The sequence below is a fragment of the Elgaria multicarinata genome, chromosome 2 (assembly GCF_023053635.1).
Source record: "Elgaria multicarinata webbii isolate HBS135686 ecotype San Diego chromosome 2, rElgMul1.1.pri, whole genome shotgun sequence".
In the NCBI taxonomy this organism is placed as follows: domain Eukaryota; kingdom Metazoa; phylum Chordata; class Lepidosauria; order Squamata; family Anguidae; genus Elgaria; species Elgaria multicarinata.
Window position 1 is genome coordinate 174,653,316 of NC_086172.1, and position 26,459 is coordinate 174,679,774.

General features: G+C 46.4%; 2 protein-coding genes and 1 non-coding gene across 4 annotated transcripts in view; all 3 read right to left on the reverse strand.

Moving 5' to 3' along the window:
• Nucleotides 1-26,459, reverse strand: part of JKAMP (JNK1/MAPK8 associated membrane protein) — a 405,493-nt gene that overhangs the window by 119,414 nt on the left and 259,620 nt on the right. The window lies entirely within an intron of this gene.
• Nucleotides 1-26,459, reverse strand: part of DAAM1 (dishevelled associated activator of morphogenesis 1) — a 231,023-nt gene that overhangs the window by 72,623 nt on the left and 131,941 nt on the right. For both annotated transcript variants that reach the window (XM_063118186.1, XM_063118185.1), the window contains exons 4-6: nt 8,526-8,597; nt 1,403-1,497; nt 394-727 (exon numbers count right to left, since the gene is read on the reverse strand). In XM_063118186.1, coding sequence (XP_062974256.1) covers nt 394-727; nt 1,403-1,497; nt 8,526-8,597 — 501 coding nt within the window. The remainder of the gene's footprint in view (nt 1-393; nt 728-1,402; nt 1,498-8,525; nt 8,598-26,459) is intronic.
• On the reverse strand, nt 11,045-11,163 carry LOC134393862 (5S ribosomal RNA). The gene has a single exon (XR_010025134.1). It is a non-coding gene; the product is annotated as a 5S ribosomal RNA (ribosomal RNA).

The window sequence follows — 26,459 nt, forward strand, 5'->3', positions numbered from 1 at the left end:
TTCAAACTAAAAGGCTGATTACTTTTATGTCCAACCCTGTTTTAGGACTGCCTCAAAATGTTTTCTTTCGCACCTGGGGTGGAGGGCAGGCTCTAAAGTTAACTAACATGTCTTAGGAAAGCAAAAAACGGAGAGAGAAGACTTTTTTTCAGGGAGATTTTGAAAGAGGCTCGAAAGAAACGACTTGTCCTATTTTTGTCACTAGTCAAAGGGGATCTGCAGGATTTTGTACTGCTTCAAAAGCCTGCAAACCCTGTTGGTCAGACACAGCACAGGGGAAAATGGAATGTGTCCATGCTGTGAGAAGCAAATGTCTCTCAAAACACTTTCCAGTACCGTCAGTCATATTCCCCAACATACAACCAACTTGCTTAGCAATGGGACATTCCGTACCTGGAAGCGAGTCCTTTCGCTGGCATATTTTTGGTAATGCACCATGGCCTCCAGTACCTTCTTGTGACCCCCGGGAACCAGGCACACAGCGCCCATGATTTCCAGCACTGCCACCTTTGTCTTAATGTTTTCCGTGCTCAGACTCTGAGCTATGACATTAATACTCTCCGAGTGCGCCAGAACGTGTGCTCTCCCGAGAGAGTTGTTCATCAGTGCTTTGATGCATCCAATGAGAGAGGTATGTATGCGAGATTCCGAAGTCTCATAGTCCATGCTCTTCAGGAAGTTCAGAATGCACGTCAAGCCGTCCAGGTCGATGAATCTGGTTACAAACCTGTCATGAAAGCGAGACAGACATGGCTGTGTAAATCCAGAAGAATGGTAGGGATTAGTTGCTTCGAGCAAAGGTGGTGAAGCCAGTGGAGGCTGGTGGCTCCGATGTCAGTGGGACCATGAATCTACTCCGAGTTTCAGTCAGAAACTCTAAAGAAACGATCAAAGGTCACGCCTTGGATAGCTCTTTTAGAGTTCTGACTGAAACTTGGAGCGGATACACCGCCCTACTGACATTAGAGCCACTAGCCTCCACTGGGTATCGTCACATTGGGAAAGTTGTCATGACGAGGAAGGAACAAACAAAGACAAAGAAAAGGAAAAAGAGATACAAATTGGTTTCAAGTCCGGCTCGATTCTATTCTGCTTGAGTTCAGAAACAGGAAACGTTTTGTATATGGACCTGCCAGATTGCCTTTCAATGCTCTACTCACGGTCCTCATCACCAATGGAGATACAGCAGGGGGATACAAGAGGCAGGGCCTACTCGGTGGTGGCATCAAAACTTTTGGATGCCTTCCACGGGAGGGATTCATTAGGCTCCCTCTCTTCCTGCGTTCAGATGAGCTTTGAAAAGCCACCTATTTCATCAAGTTCTTAATGCTTTCATGATTTACTGTTGTTGCTTTATTTTAATGCGGTTCTCTCACACACACACACACACACACACTCTTGCCTCATAGGTTTGGTTCTCAGTGCCGTCTTCAGACTCTCTATGGTTTTGTTTCTCTCTTCCTCATCTTCTTTTTCCAAAGCGATCAACGATTTTCTCTGCAAAAGGAAAGGCAGGTGAGTCGCGTCAGTCATAATCGAGTTTACTGACATATTGCGTTTTCCACAAATACATTGTGCTCAAAGTGGTTCACAGAAAATAGACAAATACGATAATTCTCCGAGTACTATTGGTGGGAGAAAGACATTATTCACTTACAATGGTGGGGTGGGTGGGTGGGTTTCTGTGTGGAGGCACCCCAACTTTGGAAGGCTCTCCAAAGGGAGAGAAGTTCTTTCCAATTTCATGGGGGTGAAGAGGGGTGTTCCTAGTCCTCATGGCCGTCAAGTTGGACTTCCAAGTACTTTAAGAGATTTCCAAAGCTGGTGATAAGGGGTGCTGGCTGGAATAGTATTTTCTGTGCTTAGGGGTGAGGATTGCAGTATACTGTACAATTCCTTGACCTATACTATGACCAGAAGAAGCTAATTAATTGTATGTTGCCCAGGGAGCTCCTCTTCAGCGGCAGTTCATAACATTATCCAATTTATTATTTTCCTAATTAGATGTTTTGAAAATTATAAGCTTGTGTGTGTGTGAATTTGCACAAATTCTACACGATGCAGTGTGGAGAATGTGGATAGGGAGACATTTTTCTCCCTCTCCCATAATACTAGGACCCAGTGGGGTTATCCCATGAAGCTGATGGGCGGGAGATTCAGGACAGATCAAAGGAAGGACTTCTTCACACAGCGCAGAGTTAAATTATGGAACTCACTATCACAGGACATAGTGATGGCCACCAATTTTGATAGCTTTAAAAGGGGGTGGAGTGGATAAATGCCTGGGGGAGAAAGCTACCAATGGCTCCTAGATGTGGTAGCTATGTGTGATCTCCAGTAGCAGGGGCAATAAGCCTATATACATGTTGCTGGGGAACATGGGTGGGAGGGCGCTGTTGCACTGTGTTCTGTTTGTGGGTCCCTGGTGGACAGCTGTGAACAGAGTCCTGGACTAGATGGACCTTTGGTCTGATCCAGCAGGGGTCTTCTTACGTTCTTCTGCTGAATTCTGCACCCAGGGCCGGTGCCAGACTATTTTGCGCCCTAGGCAAGGTGAGCTTCTTTCACCCCACCCCACCCCCAGAAATGCCAAGTTTGATTTTTAAGCGGCTCTGGGAGGGCGGCTTCTGGGCAGAAGTCCGAACGTGGAGCTGCCCCCAACCCCACGCCAGCGTCCCTGGCTTCGCTGCAGCTGGGTGGGCGCGGGGTGCCATCTCGCCTGCCCAGGCCCAGCTGAATCCTCGGCCTGGGCTGGCTCATAGCCAACGCGCGTGAGCGCTGCACTGCGCCTGGCGCCCATCTTAGCTTGGCGCTCTAGGCGGCCGCCTGAGTGGCCTCTATGGTAGCACCGGCCCTGTCTGCACCCCGTAGCAAGTTCCGCACCTTTTCTGCAACTGCAGGTTTGCACTCCGTACGCCATGGCTGAGGAACCTGTGACGATCCAGATGTTGTTGGACTCCAACTCCCACCACCCCAACCAATGACTACACTGACTGGGGCTGATGGGATATGGAGTCCAACAACAATTGGAGGACCACAAGCTGCTCACTCCTGTCATGCATAGCCCTGCCTATGGGAAATATATTCCCAGTCTATCCCAAGGGTAGGCAGACGTTAAGTTTGCAGTATTTTATTCAGTTTTTTTTTTTACTAGAACCAAAAGATCCACCAACCGGAGCCTGGTGCAAAAGACATGCACTTGGCATTAAATGAATTTGAAGCTACTGAGTTTGTTTTGCACACCACAACTGAATGGCACTCACTCTTCTTTCCCACAAAAATGCACTCCTGCTAAAGCAACGCCTTTCTTCATTCCAGCACCTTAATTTAGGAGTAGAGTGGACTCACATTGCTGCTACTGTTAAACAACTGGGAGCTAGAAATCCTTGGTGATCTACTGCAAAGCACCCACAGATCTGCCAACAGATCCACATCTCCTTTCTGCTCACCCCCACCCCCCGGTGCACTATCCAACGTGCTCTTTATGCAACCTCTAATGATTGCAACCGGGCTCCAGTCTCTAACGATTGCAATCAGGCTCCAGTCTCTAACGACTGCAACCAGTCTCCAGTCTCTAATGATTGCAACCGGGCTCCAGTCCTTAACGATTGCAACCGGGCTCCAGTCTCTAATGATTGCAACCGGGCTCCAGTCCTTAACGATTGCAACCGGGCTCCAGTCTCTAACGATTGCAACCGGGCTCCAGTCTCTAACAACTGCAACCGCTCCAGATGTAGTTGGATTACAACACCCATCATGCCTGACCACTGGCTACGATGGCTGGGGTTGATGGGAGTTGCCACCCAGCAACACCTGGAGGCCCAGAGACTCCCCAGCCATGGTGTACCCTATTTCGTCTCTCCCCCTGGAGATGTCAGAGAAATCCAGAATGGATTAAATGAATTCTGATTTCTGTGAATCTGACCTGAGAATTCTAGAATGGACGGGCTTTTTCCAAGTCATGCAGATTTTGTGGACTTGTAGCATCCTCCCACCCATGTGACCCAGCAACTGGTGTACTGCCTCTGATACTGGATGCAGCACATAGCCATTAGGACTAGTAGCCACTGATAGCCTCCTCCTCCAGGAATTTGTCCAATCTCCATTTTAGAGCCATCCAAATTGTTGGCCATCACTACATCTTGGGGCAGTGAATCCCATAACTTTTGTGCTGTGTGAAGAAGTCCTTCCTTCTGTCTGTCCTGAATCTCTTACTAATCAGTCTCATGAGCTGACCCCTTTGGGTTCTAGTATTAGGGGAGAGGGAGAAAAATGTCTCCCTATCCACTTTCTCCACACCATGCATCATTTTGTACACCCAAACGTATCTCTTCTTACTCACTTTCCCCCCCAAGCTAAACCAACCTAGCTGTTGTAACCCTCTCTCATAGAGGAGTTGCTCTAGTCCCGTGATCATTTTAGTTCTCCAACCTGGTGTCCTCCAGAGATTTTGGACTATCATCCCCAGTAAACATGGCCAATGGTTATGTCTGAGGGGAGTAGTAATCCAGTATTTATGGAGGGCACCAGGTTGGGGGAAGGCTGCATTAAGCTCTGGTCATAGAATCATAGAATCATAGAAGAGTAGAGTTGGAAGGGGCCTACAAGGCCATCGAGTCCACACCCCCGCTCAATGCAGGATCCACCTTAAAGCATCCCTGACAGATGGTTGTCCAGCTGCCTCTTGAAGGCCTCTAGTGTGGGAGAGCCCACAACCTCCCTAGGTAACTGGTTCCATTGTCGTACTGCTCTAACATTCAGGAAGTTTTTCCTGATGTCCAGCTGGAATCTGGCTTCCTGTCACTTGAGCGGGTGGCTTTGCGCAGATCCATCACATGCCCATGTATTCGTCTCAATCCTCCTGGCACTGTAGCCGCCTGGATTTGGTTTCAAAATGCCAATAAATACATAAGCTTGAACTATCTCTGGATAATAAAACTGGGATGGGTGTTCCCTTGATTTTCTTTTATTAAAGTTATTATTGTTTCCCTTAAAGCCGTCTTGGAGTTGGTGATGTAATTAGACAGCTGTCACAGAGAAGTTAGAGGAGGAACCCTGCCCTGCAGAAATCTTTAACCAGTGATGTCATCCTTTCATGTCAGCGATTCGCCGCAAAAAAACCCAACCGGATAAGATTTTCTGGCAGCACGGCTGAAATGCAATAGGGCACACTGAATATTTGCAAGGCTTTTTATGGCTCTAACAAAACAGTAGCCACATCTGAGAGACACAAATTTGTAGTTATGTCCAGAATCCTAGACGTTACCACAATGGAAGAAAACTTCAAAAACACACACAAAAAAACACCCCATCAGAATTGTGGTTGCCCAGCGAATCCCACAGACCAGACAGCTGGCGTGCAAAACGTTTCACTACTAGTGTGCCAGGGGCAGATTACTAGGGCAGGAAACTTTCAAATTCTCCCTTCTTTAAAAATGAGAATGAGTTTATTTAAAACAGGGGTGGGGGGCAGGTAATTGGAGTAATTTCATGCGGCCCTCGGCCTAATTTTAAAAGCCCTCTGCGGGTGATCAGTCCATACCTCTGGCAAAAGTGATCTTTCTAGTGGAGGCTGGTGGCTCCCATGTCAGTGGGGTGGTGAATCCGCTCCAGGTTTTAGTCAGAACTCTAAAGGAGCTATCCATGGTGCTTCCACGCCTTGGATAGCTCCTTTAAAGTTCTGACTGAAACCCGGAGCGGATTCACCGCCCCACTGACATGGGAGCCACGAGCCACCACTAGATCATTCCTCTGCATGGCAGCTCGCTGCTCTGGAAGGAAGAGGGAGAAAGAGAAAAAGTGGTGGCAGGAAGTGAACGGAAAAAGGCTGACCTCGCAGCCAGTGCGGAAAGAACCACACTGGCGGCCACTCCGACGTCGGGACCTTGACTTCAGAAAGGGGACGTTCCATTGAGTGAAGAGGGGAGGGACTGGAGAGGCTGCTTTTGGAATTCCCAGGACCATCTGGGTGGCCATTGTGGCAAATTAGGATGCTGGATTAGATAGACCCTTGGTCTGATCCAGGAGGACTCTTCTTACGTTCTTAAGGGAGCTCAGAAATGGTTCCTGAGTCTAAGCTACTTCTACACAGCATCAGCTATGAAAGGTGCTAGGATATAAATGGCTGTGTTTCCTTCTAAAATATACGCCGAGGATCGGGACAGCACTGCAGGCCTCCACTGGTCCAAGGCTCCACACAATCACACAGAGGGAAGACACAGTCTCGCCCTGGTCAAAGGAACTGCAGATGCTGTGCTTGCAAAGAAGGAGGCGGAGGAGGAGGAGGAGGAGGAGAAGAAGCAGCTGCTGCCGCCTCTCTAACCCGGTTCGATAATCCTAGCTGCCCCTGCCAGGCACTCGCTCCTGTTGGTGTTTAACTAGGTAACCCTCACCCCAAAGGGCCTATAAATCAGCTCGCTTAAAGACAAGCTGGGTCTGTTTTCTTTGATCAAGGGTTCTTGTTGAAGTTGTCAGAACGTTTGTAGACACAAATCTCCCCCACATCTGCAAACACACATGTGGCACTCTGCCCCTGCAGTTGCTTAGACAGCTGGAGTCGGAGTCCGTTCGGACATTTTGCACACCGCCTTCGCCTCTCCTTTATCTAAACGCCCTACCAGTGTAGGTATGTCCCCTCTGCAACACAGTGCAAGAGAGAAGACCCGTAAACAAATGGAAAGGACTGCTTTGCACAACCCTTCAAATACTTGAAAGTTTGTCACAGAGAGGAGGGCCAGGATCTCTTCTCGTTCATCCCAGAGTGCAGGACAAGAAATCATGGGCTCAAAGTACAGGAAACCAGATTCCAGCTGGACATCAGGAAAAACTTCCTGACTATTAGAGCAGTACGACAATGGAATGAATTCCCTAGGGAGGTTGTGGGCTCTCTCACATTAGAGGCGTTCAAGAGGCAGCTGGACAGCCATCTGCAACATATGCTTTAATGTGGATTCCTGCATTGAGCAGAGGGCTGGACTTGATGGCCTTATAGGCCCTTTCCAACTATACTATTCTATGATTCTATGAACAGCGGCAGAAATTGTGCAACAAAGGTGTTGGGCACAGGATGCACGCTGTGGGTGAATGGCTTTAATTACAGCTGTGCGCCTGTGATTCTGCAGGAGCACAGGACAGGCAACAACAGCTTTCGAAGAATCTCAGCTTTCATTTTTTTTAAAAAGAAAGTTTCTAGCTCTTATGGCAGGGGTGGGGAACCTCAGGCAGATGAAGCAAATCTGCCCCCCCCACCTGAGGTCCCAATCCATCCCTCCTGGTTTCCAAATGGCTGCGCAACCCTTCCTCTGACCACTTATGATATGGCGTTTTTCCAGCTTTTGCATGTTTCCCGCTGCATTCTAAAACGTTGAAATGTTTCTCCTAAGGCGTATTTACAGGCAACGAGAGGTGTAAATTAAAATACGCTTTGCCTTTATTGAATGTTAGCACTATTGCTTTTGCCTTCGGCCCCTCCCACCCCTGAAATGTGGCCCCAGAGAGCGTCTCTGACATTGAATCCTGCCCTCTGGTGGGGCGAAAGCTCCCACTCCTGCCTTATGACTACTAACGTATGCTTGGAATTGTGTTGACAACACTTGTGGAAGATCAAAGGGAGAACGGAATACATCAGAAGAGCCCTGCTGGATCAGACCAAGGTTCCATCTAGTCCAGCACTCTGTTCACACAGCGGCCAACCAACCATCGGCCAGGGATGAACAAGCAGGACACAGTGCAAAAGCACCCTCCCACCCAAGTTCCCCAGCAACTGGTACACACAGGTTTACTGTCTCTGATACTGGAAGTAGCACATGGCCATCAGGGCTAGTTGCCATTGACAGCCTTCTCCTCCAGGAATTTATCCAACCCCCATTTTAAAGCCATCCAAATTGGTGGCCATCACCACATTTTGTGGCAGTGAATCCCATAATTTAACTACGCGCTGCATGAAGAAGTCCTTCCTTTTATCTGTCCTGAATCTTCCACCAAACAACTTCATGGGATTGATCCCTTTGGGTTCTAGTATTTTGAGAGAAGGTGAAAAATGCCTCCCTATTCACATTCTCCATACCATGCATAATTTTGTACACCTCTATCATGTCTCCCCTCAGCCTCCTTTTTTTCCAAGCTAAACAATCCCAGCTGTTGTAACCTTTCCTGATAGGGGAGATGCTCCAGCCCCTTGGGCTACTATGCCCTGCATAGTTCACCATCCTTTCCATATGACCAGAATAACCAATAAAGAATGCAAAAGTAACAGTATGCAATGGATAATTTGCATGGTTTATGCCAGGTACAAAATTCCATTTTTTTTAAAGCTCCAAGGATAGTATCCAACATTAGTCCCATTTAGCATAGACTTTAGCGTAGATCCATTGAAATGAATGACTAGCTTAACTCCCATTCATTTCAGTGTTGGGAGTTAACAAACACTGAATGCTACACCAAGTACACGCAGCCCAGGTCTTAATTCTCAGAACGTGTTTTTTTTTAACATAAACCAGAAAGTAATTTCTAGGAACCGCACTTACAGCAGCCATGGAGTTCAGCTGATCAATGTAGAACTCTGGCCAGCTTGTGGCTCCTTTATTTTCTTCTTGGTCCTGAAACAGACAGATGAAAAAACAAAGTCAGAAAACATGGTTTGGTTTGGTTACCTTTTGAATTCACAATACCTATAAACATTCAAGATGCATTACTCCAAGCAACTTAGTGCTACGCCCTGAACAGGAGGAGACTTTGTACACCCTGATCCACCCTCCTGGGTTTTGCTAATAAATGCTACAGAATAGTCAATATTATAATTGGAAATTTCGAGGCACAATATTTTAAAAAATCAATGGAACGGATAACATCTAAGGTCCTCCTCCGAGGGAAGCTCGGAGGACGGCAACAAGGGAGAGGGCCTTTTCAGTGGTGGCCCCTCAATTATGGAATGATCTCCCCAATGAGGCCCGCCTGGCACCAATGTTGTTATCTTTTCGGCGCCACATCAAGACTTTTCTCTTCTCCCAGGTATTTAACAGCATTTAACAACGCTAAGTTTTTTTTTTAAAAAAAAACAGACCTTAGAACTGTTGTTTTAAAATGGATACTGTTGTTTTTATACTGTTGTTTTTTATGTTTTTTATGGTTTTAAATTTTTGTATACTTTTTAATGCTCACTGTTTTTAACTGTTGTAAACCGCCCAGAGAGCTTTGGCTGTGGGGCGGTATATAAATGTAATAAATAAATAAAATAAGTAAATAATAAAAGGGGAAATGGCCTATTGCATTGCAAAATCCTTTTCTACAGGCTAAAAATGCTACGCAAATGGCAAGACTAAGTATACATTTTTGAGTTTATTTTATTTTATTTATTACATTTTTATACCGCCCAATTGCCGAAGCTCTCTGGGTGGTTCACAAAAATTAAAACCATAATAAAACAACCAATAGTCTAAAAACACAAATACAGTATAAACACAGTATAAACACAAACACAGTATAAAAAGCACTGTAGATTGCAGATATATATATATTTTTAGCATGTAGGAAGGCTAGGTAGATGGTTCTCAGCTGAACAGAACAAGGGGAGCTGTTTTTTCTGATGAGGAGTTCTGTGGAATGGGATCATACACCAATAATAATAATAATAACAACAATAATAATATAATTATTTCTTACCCGCCTCTCCCTTTGGATTGAGGCGGGGAACAACATTACTAACACAATACAATATAAATCAAACACATAAAATTAATTAAAAGGGCATATCAAATCAATACAATATCAAAAAACAATCAAGACATCTTAAAAATTCTTGGTTTAAAATTCATCTGGGTAGGCCTGCCAGAAGAGGCTACACTTTATAGCTGTCTTAAGCTTGGAGAGAGAGAGAGAGAGTTAAGTTGATGAATCTCTTCCGGCAGGCCGTCCTGCAGTCTGGGGGCGGCAGAAGAATCCAAAATAGATCAACCCAAAAAAGAGAGAGATTACCCAATTTTGTGCTTTAGAGATCCAAAGCCCATGGCAATTGTCAGTAGCACCCCAGTGGTGGTTACATTTGCCCAGTCCAATATATATTTGGTCAAAACACTGGACATAAAAACCTCTCATCATGCATCAGGAAAGTATGGTTTAGCAAACTACCCACACTTGCAACAGGACGCTGTGGCCTCCCTTTGCAAGGTGGGACTGAGGGAGACCCAGACCTTGTTCTTTCACCCTCAGAGGGGTAAAAGTAGCACTGCTGCTTTGAAGGGGGCCTTGGGATCACATATTCAAGTCCGCGATGTGCAGCATTCTAGAACGTATCATGGTAGAGCATAGACGCTCCATATGTAAGGCCTCAGGTTCAACCTCTGGTAGTCCCAGTTGAAGGGTGTCAAATAGCCGGGGCTGGGACTGTCTCCCAAATGAAACCCTGTAAAGTAGTGGAGGGGAATCTCTGGCCCACGGACTGTGCTCACGCAGCCCTCGGAGGCCCGGGGGCTTGGGAAGGGGGCGGGAATTCCCGATCCTTAGAGGTTGATCACAGTGATGATGTCAGGGGACATGGCCGCCCCATGTGGCATCAGGGGGTGTGGCCACACACCCTGTTGTTATCCAGTCCATGGGGGGACATCCGCTGCCCCTAGTAACTCATTGTCTCTCTGCTGTAAAGCCTCTGCCTGCAGACAGTACTGAGCAGAATTCAACAATTCCAGCATTACAATTGTAAGTAAAACAACACGGTGTCTCCAGATGAAGCAGTGTAGCATAAATAGGTCTGAGTAGGAATCGGCACCTTTTAGGACTCAATTTTATGCTAAGCAAAGTTTATTTATCAGTAAGCCCTTTCCTCTATATTATTATTATCATTATCATCATCATCATCATCATCATCATCATCATCATCATCATCATCATTTGTATATCGCCCCATAGTCGAGGCTCTCTGGGCGGTTTACATAGGATAAAAACACTTAAAAACAATATACAAAAATTTTAAATCACAAAAACATACAATTTAAAACCGCAAAAACATACAAAAATTGGAAGTACCCATCTTTTTTGTTGTTGTTGTTTTAGCCTACAGCACCCGGTATTCCCAGGCGGTCTCCCATCCAGGTACTAACCAGGCCTGACCCTGCTTAGCTTCCAAGATCAGACGAGATCAGGTGTGTTCAAGGTAGTATGGCTGTAGGTGGTAATACCCATCTTTAAGGAACATAATGTTTAGCCTGAAGTTATCTTTGTAGCATTTTTGTTCTTCTTTCCTTTTAACTTCACTAAGGAAGGATTATCGAAAAGGTTCTGTCCTTGGATGTAACGTTTCGTTCGCATATTCTCTTAAAGGTGGCCAACGTGGCTCAATTTTGCAATGCTGGTTTGTTTTTTTAAAGTTCATGATGGTTTTGAAGTCAAAGAATTAACCAGATAAGGAAACCTCAGCTACTAAATATCAAGCAGGCCCCGCAACAACCTAGTAGCCCATGTGTTTCAGGATAAAATGGTCCTTCAAAGTGAGAGTGATCATGGAATCATAGAATAGTAGAGTTCGAAGGGGCCTATAAACCATCGAGTCCAACCCCCTGCTCAATGCAGGAATCCACCCTAAAGCATCCCTGACAGAGGGTTGTCCAGCTGCCTCTTGAAGGCCTCTAGTGTGGGAGAGCCCACAACCTCCCTAGGTAACTGATTCCATTGTCGTACTGCTCTAACAGTCAGGAAGTTTTTCCTGATGTCCAGCTGGAATCTGGCTTCCTTTAACTTGAGCCCGTTATTCCGTGTCCTGCACTCTGGGAGGAGCGAGAAGAGATCCTGGCCCTCCTCTGTGTGACAACCTTTTAAGTATTTGAAGAGTGCTCTCATGTCTCCCCTCAATCTTCTCTTCTCCAGGCTAAACATGCAAAATTGTTTCAGTCTCTCTTCATAGGGCTTCGTTTCCAGAACTCTGATCATCCTGGTTGCCCTCCTCTGAACACGTTCCAGCTTATCTGAGTCCTTCTTTAATTGTGGAGCCCAGAACTGGATGCAATACTCTAGATACCTAACCAGGGCTGAATAGAGAGGAACCAGTACCTCACGCGATTTGGAAGCTATACTTCTATTAATGCAGCCCAAAATAGCATTTGCCTTTCTTGCAGCCCTATCGCACTGTGATCAGGAACACCACCGAAAAGAGAAGCACAATCTTGCAAGAAAGCCAAGTTTGCAAGTGAACCAGTTCACTTCGTTTAGGAAGCAGGCAAATTCACGGTCAAATTTACAGTCCCTGGGGAAAGTTGGGCGCTCCAGCTGCCTCGAGCAGTGGATATCACTGAACAATCCACTGTTGGAGAATTAGGTCAGTCGCAGACAAAACCGCTCACTCGGCTGGCAAAACGCCAAGAGCTGGTGCAGCGGGTTCACAGGAAAAAGAAACAGTTATGTGTCCCTATTCCAAGCACAAGCCTGATAGAGAGTTAGCTGTGCTGCCAACCAAGAAATAAGCCACCAAGACGGAGGGAGCAGAAATGCTGGCTGAAGAGCAAATGTTTGGAATTTATATAGCATGTTGCCGGGATGTAGGGAGATGGTGATTGAGGCATTCTGTTTAAAGGAGCCTTCTCCAACCTGATGCCCCCCAGATATTTTGGACTACAACTTCCATTGTTCCATGTATTTCATGCTGCACCCTTTTTACCTCTGGCCACGCCCACCAATGGTCTGTGACCTCCAAGGGCTTCTCTGAATGGAATAACTCATTCAGTTACCTAGGGAGGTTGTGGGCTCTCCCACACTAGAGACCTTCAAGAGGCAGCTGGACAAGCATCTGTCGGGGATGCTTTAGGGTGGATTCCTACATTGAGCAGGGGGTTGGACTCGATGGCCTTGTAGGCCCCTTCCAACTCTGCTATTCTATGATTCAGCCTATGGGTTTGAAAAGGTGCCCCTCATAAGAATGTAAGAAGAACCATGCTGAATCAGACCGAGGGCTCATCCAGTCCAGCACTCTGTTCACACAGTGGCCAACCAGCTGTTGATCGGGAACCCACAAGCAAGACACGATGCAACAGCACTGCCCTACCCATGTTCCCCAGCAACCAATGTGTATAAGCTTACTGACTCAGATACTGGAGGTAGCACATAGCCATTATTATTATTATTATTATTTATTTATATAGCACCATCGATGTACATGGTGCTGTACAGATAACACAGTAAATAGCAAGACCCTGCCGCATAGGCTTACAATCTAATAAAGTTGTAGTAAACAATAAGGAGGGAAAGAGAATGCAAACAGGCACAGGGAAGTGTAAACAGGCACCGGGAAGGGTGAAGCTAACAGTATAGAGTCAGAACAAGCTCAAAGTTTAAAAGCTATAGGGAAAAGAAAAGTTTTTAGCTGTGTTTTGAAAGCTGTGATTGAGTTGGTAGTTCTCAGGTGTTCTGGAAGAGCATTCCAGGCATGAGGGGCAGCAGAGGAAAATGGACGAAGCCGAGCAAGGGAAGTAGAGACCCTTGGGCAGGCAAGAAGCATGGCATCAGAGGAGCGAAGAGCACGAGCGGGGCAATAGTGTGAGATGAGAGAGGAGAGATAGGCAGGAGCTAGACCGTGAAAAGCTTTGAAGGTCAACAGGAGAAGTTTATATTGGATTCTGGAGTGAATTGGGAGCCAATGAAGAGATTTCAGAAGCGGAGTGACATGGTCAGAGCGGCGGGCCAGGAAGATGATCTTAGCGGCAGAGTGGTGGACAGAGACCAGCGGACTGATGTGAGATGAGGGGAGGCCAGAGAGGAGGAGGTTGCAGTAGTCCAACCGAGAGATAACCAGTGCGTGAACGAGAGTCTTGGCAGAAGAGACAGACAAAAATGGTCGAATCCTGGCAATATTATACAGGAAGAAACGACAAGATTTAGCTACTGCCTCGATATGAGGAATAAAGGAGAGCGAGGAATCAAATATAAAGCCAAGGCCATCAGGAGTAGAAGCCATGGATAGCCTTCTCCTCCAGGAATTTTTCCAACCTCCTTTTAAAGCCATCCAAATTGGTGGCCATCCCCACATCTTGTGGTAGTGAGTTCCATAATTCAACTCTGCGCTGTGTGAAGAAGTACTTCCTTTTATCGGTCCTGAATCTCCCACCAATCAGCTTCATGGGATGACCTCATTTGGGTTCTAGTATTATGGGAGAGGGAGAAAAAAATGTCTCCATAGCCACATTCTCCACACCATGCGTAATTGTGTACACTCTGTGTATTTTGTAATTGTGTGTTTTACTCTGTACAGCACCATGTGCATTGATGGTGCTATATAAATAAATAATAATAATAATAATAATAATAATAATAATAATAATAATAATAACACCTCTATCATGTCTCCTCTCCCATGGTTTAAAATACACTTCCTATGTGCCTCTCTCTCTCTCTCTCTCTCTCTCTCTCACACACACACACACACACACACACACACACCCCAAATCATACCATTAACTCACATTTACTGACCTTGTGATTATTTATATTTAAATGGTGCTGTTTCTAATATTACCAGATGTATTGTTTTTTGTGGTTTCCTCCACCCCACCCCACCCCGCACAAAGAGGGGTCACATTTGAAAGGACGTGTCAGGTATTAGTTTGGCCAGAAAATACTTCCTGCTTTTCCCTTTCTTTGGAGGCCTGGTCAAATTCTCAAAGCCAGACCAAAACATGCACAGAACATCCAACCACAACAACAGCCGAAAACACACACAAAAAAAATGGGTGGGGGGGAGAAAAGAAACGTGAAGCACATACAACGAAAATACGTTGCCTCCTGCTCAGCTATAAATCCTCCCTCCCACCCTCAAAGAATGTGCACACTTGATAAAACAAAGTAATGTGCTCTGACAAGCCGGCCTCTCTGCCTGCCTGCTCCCAACATGGATGCATTGAATAACTCATGTTCGAGTGAAGGAAGCAAGTTTACTTACGAAAAAAGATTTGTCTCTTTTGAAAAGACAACTCAGTGCTGTAATTCCCCCGCCTCCACCGCCCCCCACTTCAAAGCAGCCGCGGGGATCTTACATGTTTATAGCTGCCAATCTCAGTTACATTTCTGGCCCTGTTTACCGGCACACATTAAAATCGCTGCCTGCCAAAAGCTTGGTTTGGCTGACTGAAGTCATCGGTCGTAAGAAAGAGGCTTCCACAACTGTTAAGAAATTTAACACCTACTGTTTAAGCCAAAGAATGCCATTCAGTTCCCACTGGGTTCCAGGGAAGACTGTACTCCCAAAGGTAGCAGAATAGGAGAAGCTTACAAGAGTGACAACTCCATGCTCTAAAATAGCCACACGAAACACGGCCACAGTGGCTCTCCCACTAAAGAAGCAATGGCACATTGAAGCTCTAAAGAGTTCACTTGGGGAAGGAATTGTTTTTTAAAATGCTATTTAGAAACCATTAGCACATTATCTGGCTTAGTTTTCCACAGAAAGCACAGGAGGTACAAACTTGGAGTGCAAGTGGGTCCTCTATTCAAAATATCCCCAGGCACGGAAACCTAGCATTTCAGGGAAAAGGTTAGGAGAGAATCCCAACAGTCTATTTTTCCATATGCGGGGATTTGTTTTAATGTGGTCAGTGGCAGCTAGTATCTCCAAGAAGTGTGGGTGTGGGTGGGTGCGCGCTACAAGTCTTACCTACTCCATCTGCTACCACCACACTGTCTCTCAGCTCCACTCCGCCAAAACTCCTGCTCTGCCCAAAGAAGCCCCTTCGATCAACCACTATAGTCAATGGGCCTGTTCGGACAACACACTAAGCCATGGTTAGGCTGCTAACCCTTTTGCAGCAAATGCTTAGTGCGCGTGTTTAAATTGCGGTTATGTAACCACCATGGTTAGGAATGGTTCACACGACACCCTAAGCCACAACGTTGAGCTCAAAATACTAACAGAATCATAGAATAGTAGAGTTGGAAGGGGCCTACAAGGCCATCGAGTCCAACCCCTGGCTCATTGCAGGAATCTACCTTAAAGCATACCTGACAGATGGCTGTCCAGCTGCCTCTTGAAGGCCTCTAGTGTGGGAAAGCCCACAACCTCCCTAGGTAACTAATTCCATTGTCGTACTGCTCTAACAGTCAGGAAGTTTTTCCTGATGTCCAGCTGGAATCTGGCTTCCTTTAACTTGAGCCCATTATTCCGTGTCCTGCACTCTGGGAGGATCGAGAAGAGATCCTGGCCCTCCTCTGTGTGACAACCTTTTAAGTATCTGAAGAGTGTTATCATGTCTCCCCACAATCTTCTCTTCTCCAGGCTAAACATGCCCAGTCCTTTCAGTCTCTCCTCATAGGGCTTTGTTTCCAAACCCCTAATCATCCTCTTTGCCCTCCTCTGAACATGCTCCAGCTTATCTGCATCCTTCCTGAAGTGTGGAGCCCAGAACTGGACGCAAAACTCTAGATGAAGCCTAACCAGGGCCGAATAGAGAGGAACCAGTACCTCATGTGATTTGGAAGCTATACTTCTATTAATGCAGCCCAAAATAGCATTTGCTTTTTCGCAGCTACATCACACTGTTGGCTCATATTCAGCTTGTGATCTACAACAATACTTAACCACTGTGGCTTGGCGTGTCGTCTGAACAGAGTCAATGGTAGATCCATGGTTACAGGCCTACTGTTGAAGACATTTCCCAGAAGGTGCCTCCTTCCAAAAATTAATTAATTCTTCGAATTAGTGTTCCTCTAAATCCTCCAGCTCAAACTGTTCCTAAAAGAAAAAGCAAGCACATTTTCCTTCTCTTGCTCCTGCCAGCTTTCCAGTTTTTAGGCCAAAGTTCTCCCACCTCCATCTTAAAGAAAAGGCACTACATGGGAAATATAACAGGGGCAGACACTATCCAATCAGCAGCCAGCTGCTGTGATGTACCTGCCTTCTCCAAACTTTTTGGAACTCAAACTTTTTACTCAGGAGCCTGCTGCTCTCTCCCAAACTCGCCTCTGATTACGTCGGAAACAAATAAGATCTCCCGAAACCCAAAGCGGAAGTTCTTGGGATATTTTTTCTGAGCCAATCCAAGGACACATTGTTCCCGCGTCGCATGTAGTGTGACTTACAGCAGAAATGTTGCCAGAATCGTCTTTATCACGCTCGAGTTGCATGGAAGAGGATTCCTGGTGGAAACATTCTACTCTGAAGCTAGCAGGTTTGAAAACCAAAAGCAGTGTGGTCCTAGAAGTCCTGGAGGCTCACCAGAAATTTAGTAGGAGTTGCTTGATGAGAGGACGAGTAACACAGTGACCCTGTTCAGACAACGTGCTAAGCCACGGTGGTTACGCATTTTGAGTTAAGCATTATGGATGTCATGTGAACTATGACTTAGCATGTCGTGTGAACCATTCCTAACTACGGTGGCTACATAACCACGGTTTTAACACCCTCAATAACCATTTGCTGCAAAAAGGTTAGGAGCCCAACCATGGCTTAAGCGTGTTGTCTGAACTGGCCCACTGTGTGGAATAAAACGCAGTTGCCGTTACCCTTTCATTGTGCTGTGGTTGGACTAGAACTGGCAAAGCACGGCTTCAAATCCCCAATTGTGCAGATAAAATGTAGGGCCCGGGAGACAGCTATATCTGCCACCTGGGATTCCTTGAAGGAATGGTGAGATGAAGAGGAAATCATCACTAGTGTAGCCAAAATAATACTGCCCATGCACAAGAGGGCTGTATCGGCAGGTTTCAGAGTTCCCCAAAGCTTGCGGACGTACAACCACTTTAGAACACACCTTTTCCCCATGGCAGGGAACACCAAAACAGTTCAATGAGGACTGAGTATGCTCACTGACCACAGAATGCCAGCTATTGAGACGGGGGAAGATGGTGGTGGTGGTAAGAATGGAGTCCAGGGGCTGGGATCCTGAACAGCACTCTACGCTACAACAATTTGTTGCAGATCCCACTTGTAAAGTTCTACAGTTCCCTAAGCAAGTTCTAGCCAGTGTTGTTTGTCCATGCAGTTCAGGCTAGCGACCCACACAGAGTGAACTCTAGAATATGCCCTGGAGCACCTGAGCCGGTGCCAGATTTCAGAACAAGCCAAGTAGGCCATGGCTTAGGGTCCGATATTATGAGGAGCCTCAAAATATGTTGGGGATAACTAAGATGCAAGATAACTACGACAAAATCGCTTTGGCTTAAATACGTTGGAAAGTCTAGTGTGACTTACAGCAGAATTGCCTAATGTAGAGAAAGCGTGGCAACACAGCATTTAATACTGGAGGCCATAAATGCAAACTAGAGCCAGTTTAAAAGAAGTTCAGATCATCTTACTTTATTCATCCTTTTATACACATCCTCAGAGAAGGCTCTCTAACACTGTTTAACTACAACCAGTCCCTAATGTGGAGTGGTACCCTTCCATTGCTCTTCCTCTTATAGTACAATACACTTTTCCTCGCTATTTTTATGGTACGGAGCCTCTGAATCTTGATATGGCTTAAAGCCTCAACCTGTCTTCATCCAGCCCTGACCCAAGCAATGTGCCGGGGTTCCTCAGCAGGCACACCATCAATGTGGAAAGTGCTCCTTAAGTGTGAGAAGTCTGAAGAAATAATGACCCTCAAGGAACAATTCCAGACTACTCACAGAAGACCGGCAATGCTCCAAGGCGAACTGCTGGATCATACCCAGGCAAGGCACGAAATCCTGACAACTCCTTGACACATCATCACTTCGCAGGAGAGGACAAAGAGGATTCCACCCCCCAATATATTCAGGTTATTATATTTATGAGTTCCTGACAACTTCTGACTGGATGACAGCTTCTGTCTCCTCTAACTAGACAGAGGCTGTGCTAGAACCGCGCCTGCTAGAACACGAGGCTGACTGTGTGCAAGAGAGGAATAAGACGCATCACCCTGATGCCAGCCTTGGCAGGTATTCCGTAAAAATTCAGCCTGCCAGCCCGTCAAAATGTAACATTGCTGGAAACCAGTTCCCTTACTCTCTTGATATCTGAAAAGGGATGTTGTTTGCCCTTTCTAAATCAGGCCCCGCATACTATTGATGGCATTTTAACGCAGAGGCAGAAAGCCAGCTAATAATATGGAATAATAAATAAAATAATAACGCTTAAGCAGCTCAATGACAGGCAACAGAAGCCGGTTTTATAAGGCTGTAAAAAAAGGGGTAGCTCTGACGTCCAGCAGTTCAGCCAGTTTTATAAGCTAACTGGGAACAGCATAGAGAAAGTGGGGGTGGGTGGGGTTCAACTCCTGAGACAGGTAGTGATGGAGGCTGGCTTTCAAACAAAGGTGAGATAGTCAGGAAGGATGGCTTTTGGCCACAATAGTTGTTGGCTGGGGAATTCTGGGAGTTGTAGGACTTTCTTCCATCTAAACATGTATCAGACTTTCTTATGTCTAAGCATGCATAGGATTGCACCCTAAGGCTCTTCATGTACGCTAAAACTCTATTTTTTAAAACTAAGTCTTTGGAGAGACATTTCAACCTTCTAGGATTGGGCAAAAACTGCACAAAAGTTTGGAAACTATTGGTTTGGGGGTGGGGAAAAGGTCAGGGGAAGAGACGTGGCCATAAGGGGAACCCAGGAGGGGCAGATTATGCCCGGGCCGGAGTTTGCCCAATGCAAGTTTAAGCCCCCCACATTGAGAGATGGCAAGACCCTGAAGAAAGAGCTTGGCTCAAAGGACTATAGAGAAGAAGACATTCTCCTCCACCCCTTGTAAAACTCCCCATGCCCTTGGACATTACACCATAAAACTCTTTGGGCACTCAGTGCTTTATGGAGAACAAAACCTGACAACACAAAAGCCCCACCAATACTTTCACTACCCAACCTTGAGTGCAATTGCGTCATTTCAGTGGCTCATTCCAGGCACTGCACCCCAACTTAACGCATGCTCACAAACCCAACTAAAATGATCGAGGGGCTGGAACAACTCCCCTATGAGGAAAGGTGCAGCATGGCAATGGAACCCATGACATATGGAGGTTGTGGGCTCTCCCACACTACAAGCCTTCAAGAGGCAGCTGGACAGCCATCTGTCAGGGATGCTTTATTATTATTATTATTATTATTTATTTATTTATTTATTTATTTATTTATATAGCACCATCAATGTACATGGTGCTGTACAGATTGCACAGTAAATAGCAAGACCCTGCCGCATAGGCTTACAATCTAATAAAGTTGTAGTAAACAATAAGGAGGGAAAGAGAATGCAAACAGGCACAGGGAAGTGTAAACAGGCACTGGGTAGGGTGAAGCTAAACAGTATAGAGTCAGAACAAACTCAATATTTAAAAGCTATAGGGAACAGAAAAGTTTTTAGCTGAGTTTTAAAAGCTGTGATTGAGTTTGTAGTTCTCAAGTGTTCTGGAAGAGCGTTCCAGGCGTAAGGGGCAGCAGAAGAAAAAGGACGAAGCCGAGTAAGGGAAGTAGAGGTCCTTGGGCAGGCGAGAAGCATGGCGTCAGAGGAGCGGAGAGCACGAGCGGGGCAGTAGTGTGAGATGAGAGAGGAGAGATAGGCAGGAGCTAGGCCGTGAAAAGCTTTGAAGGTCAACAGGAGAAGTTTATATTGGATTCTTGAGTGAATTGGAAGCCAATGAAGAGATTTCAAAAGTGGAGTGACATGGTCAGAGCGGCGGGCCAAGCACCGAGCCTTGCGGAACCCCTACTGAAAGGGGAAAAGAGGAGGACGAGGTGCCGTTAGCCGACACGCTGAAAGAGCGACCCTCTAGATAGGAGGCGAACCAGTTATAGACAGAGCCACAGAGTCCAAGGTCATGGAGGGAATCTAAGAGATGGATTCTCTTTAGGGTGGATTCCTGCATTGAGCAGGGGGTTGGACTCAACGGCCTTGTAGGCCCCCTTCCAACTCTGCTATTCTATGATCTGGGATTGCTTAGCTCAGAAAACAGGCGAGTTGAGAGGGAGACAAAATAGAGGCATGTAAAACTATGCATGGTGGGGAGATAGTGGATAGGGAGGCATTTTTTTGCTCCCACTCTCATAATACTAGAACCCAATGGGGTTCTAGCTGATTGGTGGAAGATTCAAGGCAGATAAAAGGAAGACCCAAGCTTGACACCCTAGAGAGCCACTGCCAGTCAGCGTCGGCCAAGACAGACCACTGCTCTGAACCAATATAAGGCAGTTTCCTTATACTGGGTCAGAACATTCAGGACCAATAAAAGCAAGCACTTCCTCACACAGCACATAGTTAAACTGTCGAATTCACAGGATGTAGTGATGGCCACCAATTTGGATGGCTTTAAAAGGGGGTTGGAGAAATTCACGGCGCATGAGGCTATATGCTTCCTCCAGTATCAGAGGCAGTATGCGCATCAATTGCTGGGAAACATGAGTGGGTGGGTGTTGTCGCACTCCCTGTCTCGCTTATGGGTTTCTTGTGGGGAGCTGGTTGGCCAGTGCATGAGCACCCTAGATGCACCCTTCATAGAATCATAGAATAGCAGAGTTGGAAGGGGCCTACAAGGCCATCGAGTCCAACCCCCTGCTCAATGCAGGAATCCACCCTAAAGCATCCCTGACAGATGCTTGTCCAGCTGCCTCTTGAAGGCCTCCAGTGTGGGAGAGCCCACAACCTCCCTAGGTAACTGGTTCCATTGTCGTACTGCTCTAACAGTCAGGAAGTTTTTCCTGATGTCCAGCTGGAATCTGGCTTCCTTTAACTTGAGCCCGTTAATTCCGTGTCCTGCACTCTGGGAGGATCGAGAAGAGATCCTGGCCCTCCTCTGTGTGACAACCTTTTAAGTATTCAAAGAGTGCTATCATGTCTCCCCTCCATCTTCTCTTCTCCAGGCTCAACATGTCCAGTTCTTTCAGTCTCTCTCCATAGGGCTTTGTTTCCAGACCCCTAATCATCCTCATTGCCCTCCTCTGAACTTGTCCAGCTTGTCTGCGTCTTTCTTGAATTGTGGAGCCCAGAACTGGACACAATACTCTAGATGAGGCCTAACTAGGGCCGATCCAACTGGGCTCTTCTTCATACTGAAACAGTCCAACGTAGCAAGGAACAGAGATCCAACATGAGATGGAGAGATTTCTGTTTCTGCCTCCCATTCCCCAGAGATCTATTCTGGATGCAATGGATATAAAGGCCAGATCTTATGATAAGCCCCAAAAGTACTCCATTCATTTCGATTACAAGACCTTAATTGGAATGGTGGGGGGAGGAGGAGGAGGAAGAAGATACTTCATTGACTACATGGGAAGTGTCACTGAATGGCAATTGGCGATTAACCTGACCCTGATCCTCATCCCTTCCTTCCATCTGGCAGTTTATGCCTGGAGGGGGGGAAAGGTTAAATGAAAAGATTTCCTGGGAGACAGCAGATCAGAAAGCCTAAAGCACAGCCAAAGGGCAGAGGAGAAACACGGGAGATGGTTTGATTAGGCCTGGGAACGGCACAATATTTATTTATTTATTTATTGCATTTTTATACCGCCCAATAGCCGAAGCTCCCTGAGCGGTTCACAAAAATGAAAACCATTCGAAGTATAAAACAAACAGTATAAAAACATGATTATAAAATACAATATAAAAGCACAACCAAACGTGGCTGACTGGGGCCCCAGTTGGATTTAACTCCCTAAAATGATGAAGGGGCTGGAGCATCTCCCCTATTACATCAACTGGGATTGTTTAGCTTGGAAAAGAGGAGGCTAAGAGGAGACATGATAGAGGTGTACAAAATTATGGATGGTGTGGAGAATGTGGATAGGGAGACATTTTTCTCCCTCTCTCAAAATACTAGAACCCAGGGTCATCCCATGAAACTGATTGGTGGGAGATCCAGGACAAATAAAAGGAAGTACCTCTTCACACAGCTCAGAGTTAAGTTATGGAACTCACTACCACAAGATGTAGTGATGGCCACCAATCTGGATGGCTGGATAAATTCCTGGAGGCGAAGGCTATCAATGGCTACAAGCCCTGATGGTTGTGTGCTGTCTCCGGTATTTGAAGCTGCAAGCCTGTGTGCACCAGTTGCTGGGGAACATGGGTGGGAGGGTGCTGTTGCACCATGTCCTGCTTTGTTGGTCCCTGGCTGATGGCTGGTTGGCCACTGTGTGAACCAACTAGAGGGACCCTTGGTCTGATCCAGCATGGCACTTATGTTCTTAAGCCTGATGTTCAACAACTCCGGTACATGCACTGTTGATTGCTGAAACAAAGGGAGAATTCGAGTTGCCAACTTGTGACATCAAGAACACCTCCCTTGCCAAATACCAGTGTCAAGACAGAACTAGGTGTGTTATGAGCAAAATGTAGCAGAGTCTGGATCTTGCTGGCTTTCCACGTAGTCACTAAAGAGAGAACAAACCAGGAAAAAATGCTAGCTGCCCCATAGCCCCAGGGATACCAGACTGCAAAATTACCAGACCTCCTATTAGGCAGCTCTAGGCTGTCACCAACCGAACAGGCTAGCAGCCATTCCTAATTTGTAGCCTTCCAGATGCATTGGAAGGCCTTCCTAATCACCCCTGGCCTTTGGCCATGCTGGCTGAGCTGACGGGAATTGAAATCCAAAACACCTTGAGGGCACCAGGTTGGGGAAGGATAGGCAGGAGCAGGGGTGGACATTGACTGGGAGTCTGGGGGCCAATCCACCCCCCCCCCCGCAGACCCCACTGACAGTAAAAAACAAGACAAAGTTCCTAGCAATCTTGAGCATCGTTCGTTTTCCTGTCCCTAGACGGGAATGTTCCCCTGTGTCCTGTTTCCAAGCCCTCCCACCAAGATGTGAGACAATGTTCCTGTCTTCCACATTTAGGAAATAGAAACCAAAGGCACAGTTACAAGATGGGGGATACTTGGCTCAGCAATACTACAAACGAGAAGGATCTTGGAATTGTTGTAGATCGCAAGCTGAATAGGAGCCAACAGTGCGATATGGCTGCAAGAACGGCAAATGCTATTTTGGGCTGCATTAATAGAAGTATAGCTTCCAAATCACATGAGGTACTGGTTCCTCATTATTCGGCCCTGGTTAGGCCTCATCTAGAGTATTGCATCCAGTTCTGGGCTCCACAATACAAGAAGGACGCAGATAAGCTGGAGCGTGTTCAGAGGAGGGCAACCAGGATGATCAGGGGTCTGGAAACAAAGCCCTATGAAGAGAGACTGAAAGGACTGGGCATGTTTAGCCTGGAGAAGAGAAGATTGAGGGGAGACATGATAGCACTCTTCAAATACTTAAAAGGTTGTCACACAGAGGAGGGCCAGGATCTCTTCTCGATCCTCCCAGAGTGCAGGACACGGAATAACAGGCTCAAGTTAAAGGAAGCCAGATTCCAGCTGGACATCAGGAAAAGCTTCCTGACTGTTAGAGCAGTACGACAATGGAACCAGTTACCTAGGGAGGTTGTGGGCTCTCCCACACTAGAGGCATTCAAGAGGCAGCTGGACAACCATCTGTCAAGGATGCTTTAGGGTGGATTCCTGCATTGAGCAGGGGGTTGGACTCGATGGCCTTGTAGGCCCCTTCCAACTCTGCTATTCTATGATTCTATGAATAAAGGCATCTGCCCTGCAATCCACAAAGCTTTACTCAGTAAATAGACCTCTCTTCACACCTGAAGGAAGTGTGAACGCTAGGAGCTATCCTCTAAGCTTCATTAACTTAACAAAGCAAGGCAACTGCCTATCAACTAAAGGGACATCAGGCTTTTACTGAATCCCTCCTTCAGGGAGGGTCTTTGAGTTGAAACCTCTGGCGAGTGGCTAGCCTGGTACATTGCCTCCCTCACCTGCTGGCAATTCCACCTGCTTGACCCTGCGGTAGACTCTGGGATCTGCCAACTCTGATGTTCCCTTCCCCTCTGACAGAAACTGAGTTCCTAGGGCGGGAGGAGGAGGATTTCTGAGCCTGGGCGCCCTGTCCCATAAGCTCCTAGGAAGACTCATCCTTTACACCTGAACAGTCTTGGAGAATCTCTTCCCCTGCTTCCTCACCTTGCTTGGCTGGTGTACTTCTGGTTTTGCTTCTTCGGTCTCTGAGTCTGATTCAGCCACTAATACCCAGGCCTAATCTACACCAAGCAGGATACTGCACTATGACAGCGGTATGTAAAAGGTAGGAGTCACACCAAGCAGGATGTAGCGGTATGAAAGCAGTATATGGCATGTGTCAGTGGCCCCCAACAATCGTCACTTCAATACCGCTATAAAGCAGTAGTGTGGCTCCTGCCTTTTATGTACCGCTTTCATACTGCTTCAATAGTGCAATATCCTGCTTGGTGTAGATTAGGCCCCAGTCCCCACATCAGGGAGAAAGGGGCCTGATCCAGACACCCTGAACCTTAGAAAAAGCTGGCTTTCCATGCTTTTGCACGGCTCTGACGGAGCTCCGATTAGCACCTTGAACAAACAGCAGAAAGGCGTTTTTGATTTTTCATGGGGGTTTGCTCAGCTGTTCCATCAAACGTTCCTACACACACACACACACACACACCTTACTGAACATACATATTTTAAAACCGCACAAAAATTTAATTCAAATGGGTAATCAGCTACAGAGCCGTTTGAAAAGATCCACTTTCCGTCTCTGCACCTGCGGCTTGGTCCCGGCCGCAGGCTTGCAGCCACTTCCTGTGTTTTGCTGATGTGCAGACAAGACAGGACACAGGCCCGGGGTTGTCTCAGCCTGGGGTCAGGTAGCGCTGAGAAGAGGCAGGTGGCCAAACTGAGTTTAGCCCCAGGACGGAAACAAGGGAGTGAAAATAAAGGCCTCTGAAAGGAAGGAGGGTGAGCGGTCAGAATTGCGCAGCTGAAACCGGGAGAGAGGTTTCCTCTTTCCTTACATCCCCGAGGCTTTACTTCCTCCTCAGGGAGATGGCTTGCAAGGATACTCTCAATTAGCACACAACAGAACCCAAATAAATGAGAAAGGCAATTTAGCACTGAGAGCTGTCATGACCGACTTAAGCACGTGCGATGAAGTAGAGCAGGCTTCCCCCGCCCTGGAATCCTCCCGAATGGTTGGGCTACAACTCCCAGCATCCACATGCTGGCTGTGGATGCTGGGAGTTGTAGTCCAACCATTCTGGAAGGTGCTGCCTTTGAGAAAGCCAAACTGCAGGGACGATATTGTCCCCGGTTGTGGAACGAGCTCCCCAGAGAGGTCCGCCTGGCGCCTACACTGTACTCCTTTCGTCACCAGCTGAAGACCTTTTTATTCTCTCAGTATTTAAACACTTAATTTTAACTTAAATTTAAATCTTACTATTTTAACTCTGTATTTTAATCTTATATCAATTTTGCTCCGTGGTTTTATCCTGGTTGTGCTTTTTATATTGTATTTTGTATTTGTGCTTTTAACTTGTTGGTTGTTTCATTATGGTTTTAATTTTTGTGAACCGCCCAGAGAGCTTCGGCTATTGGGCGGTATAAAAATGTAATAAATAAATAAATAAATAAATATTGCCACTGCCAACTGTTCAGAGGCCAAGCCTAAAATTGCATTACTCAGGAGTA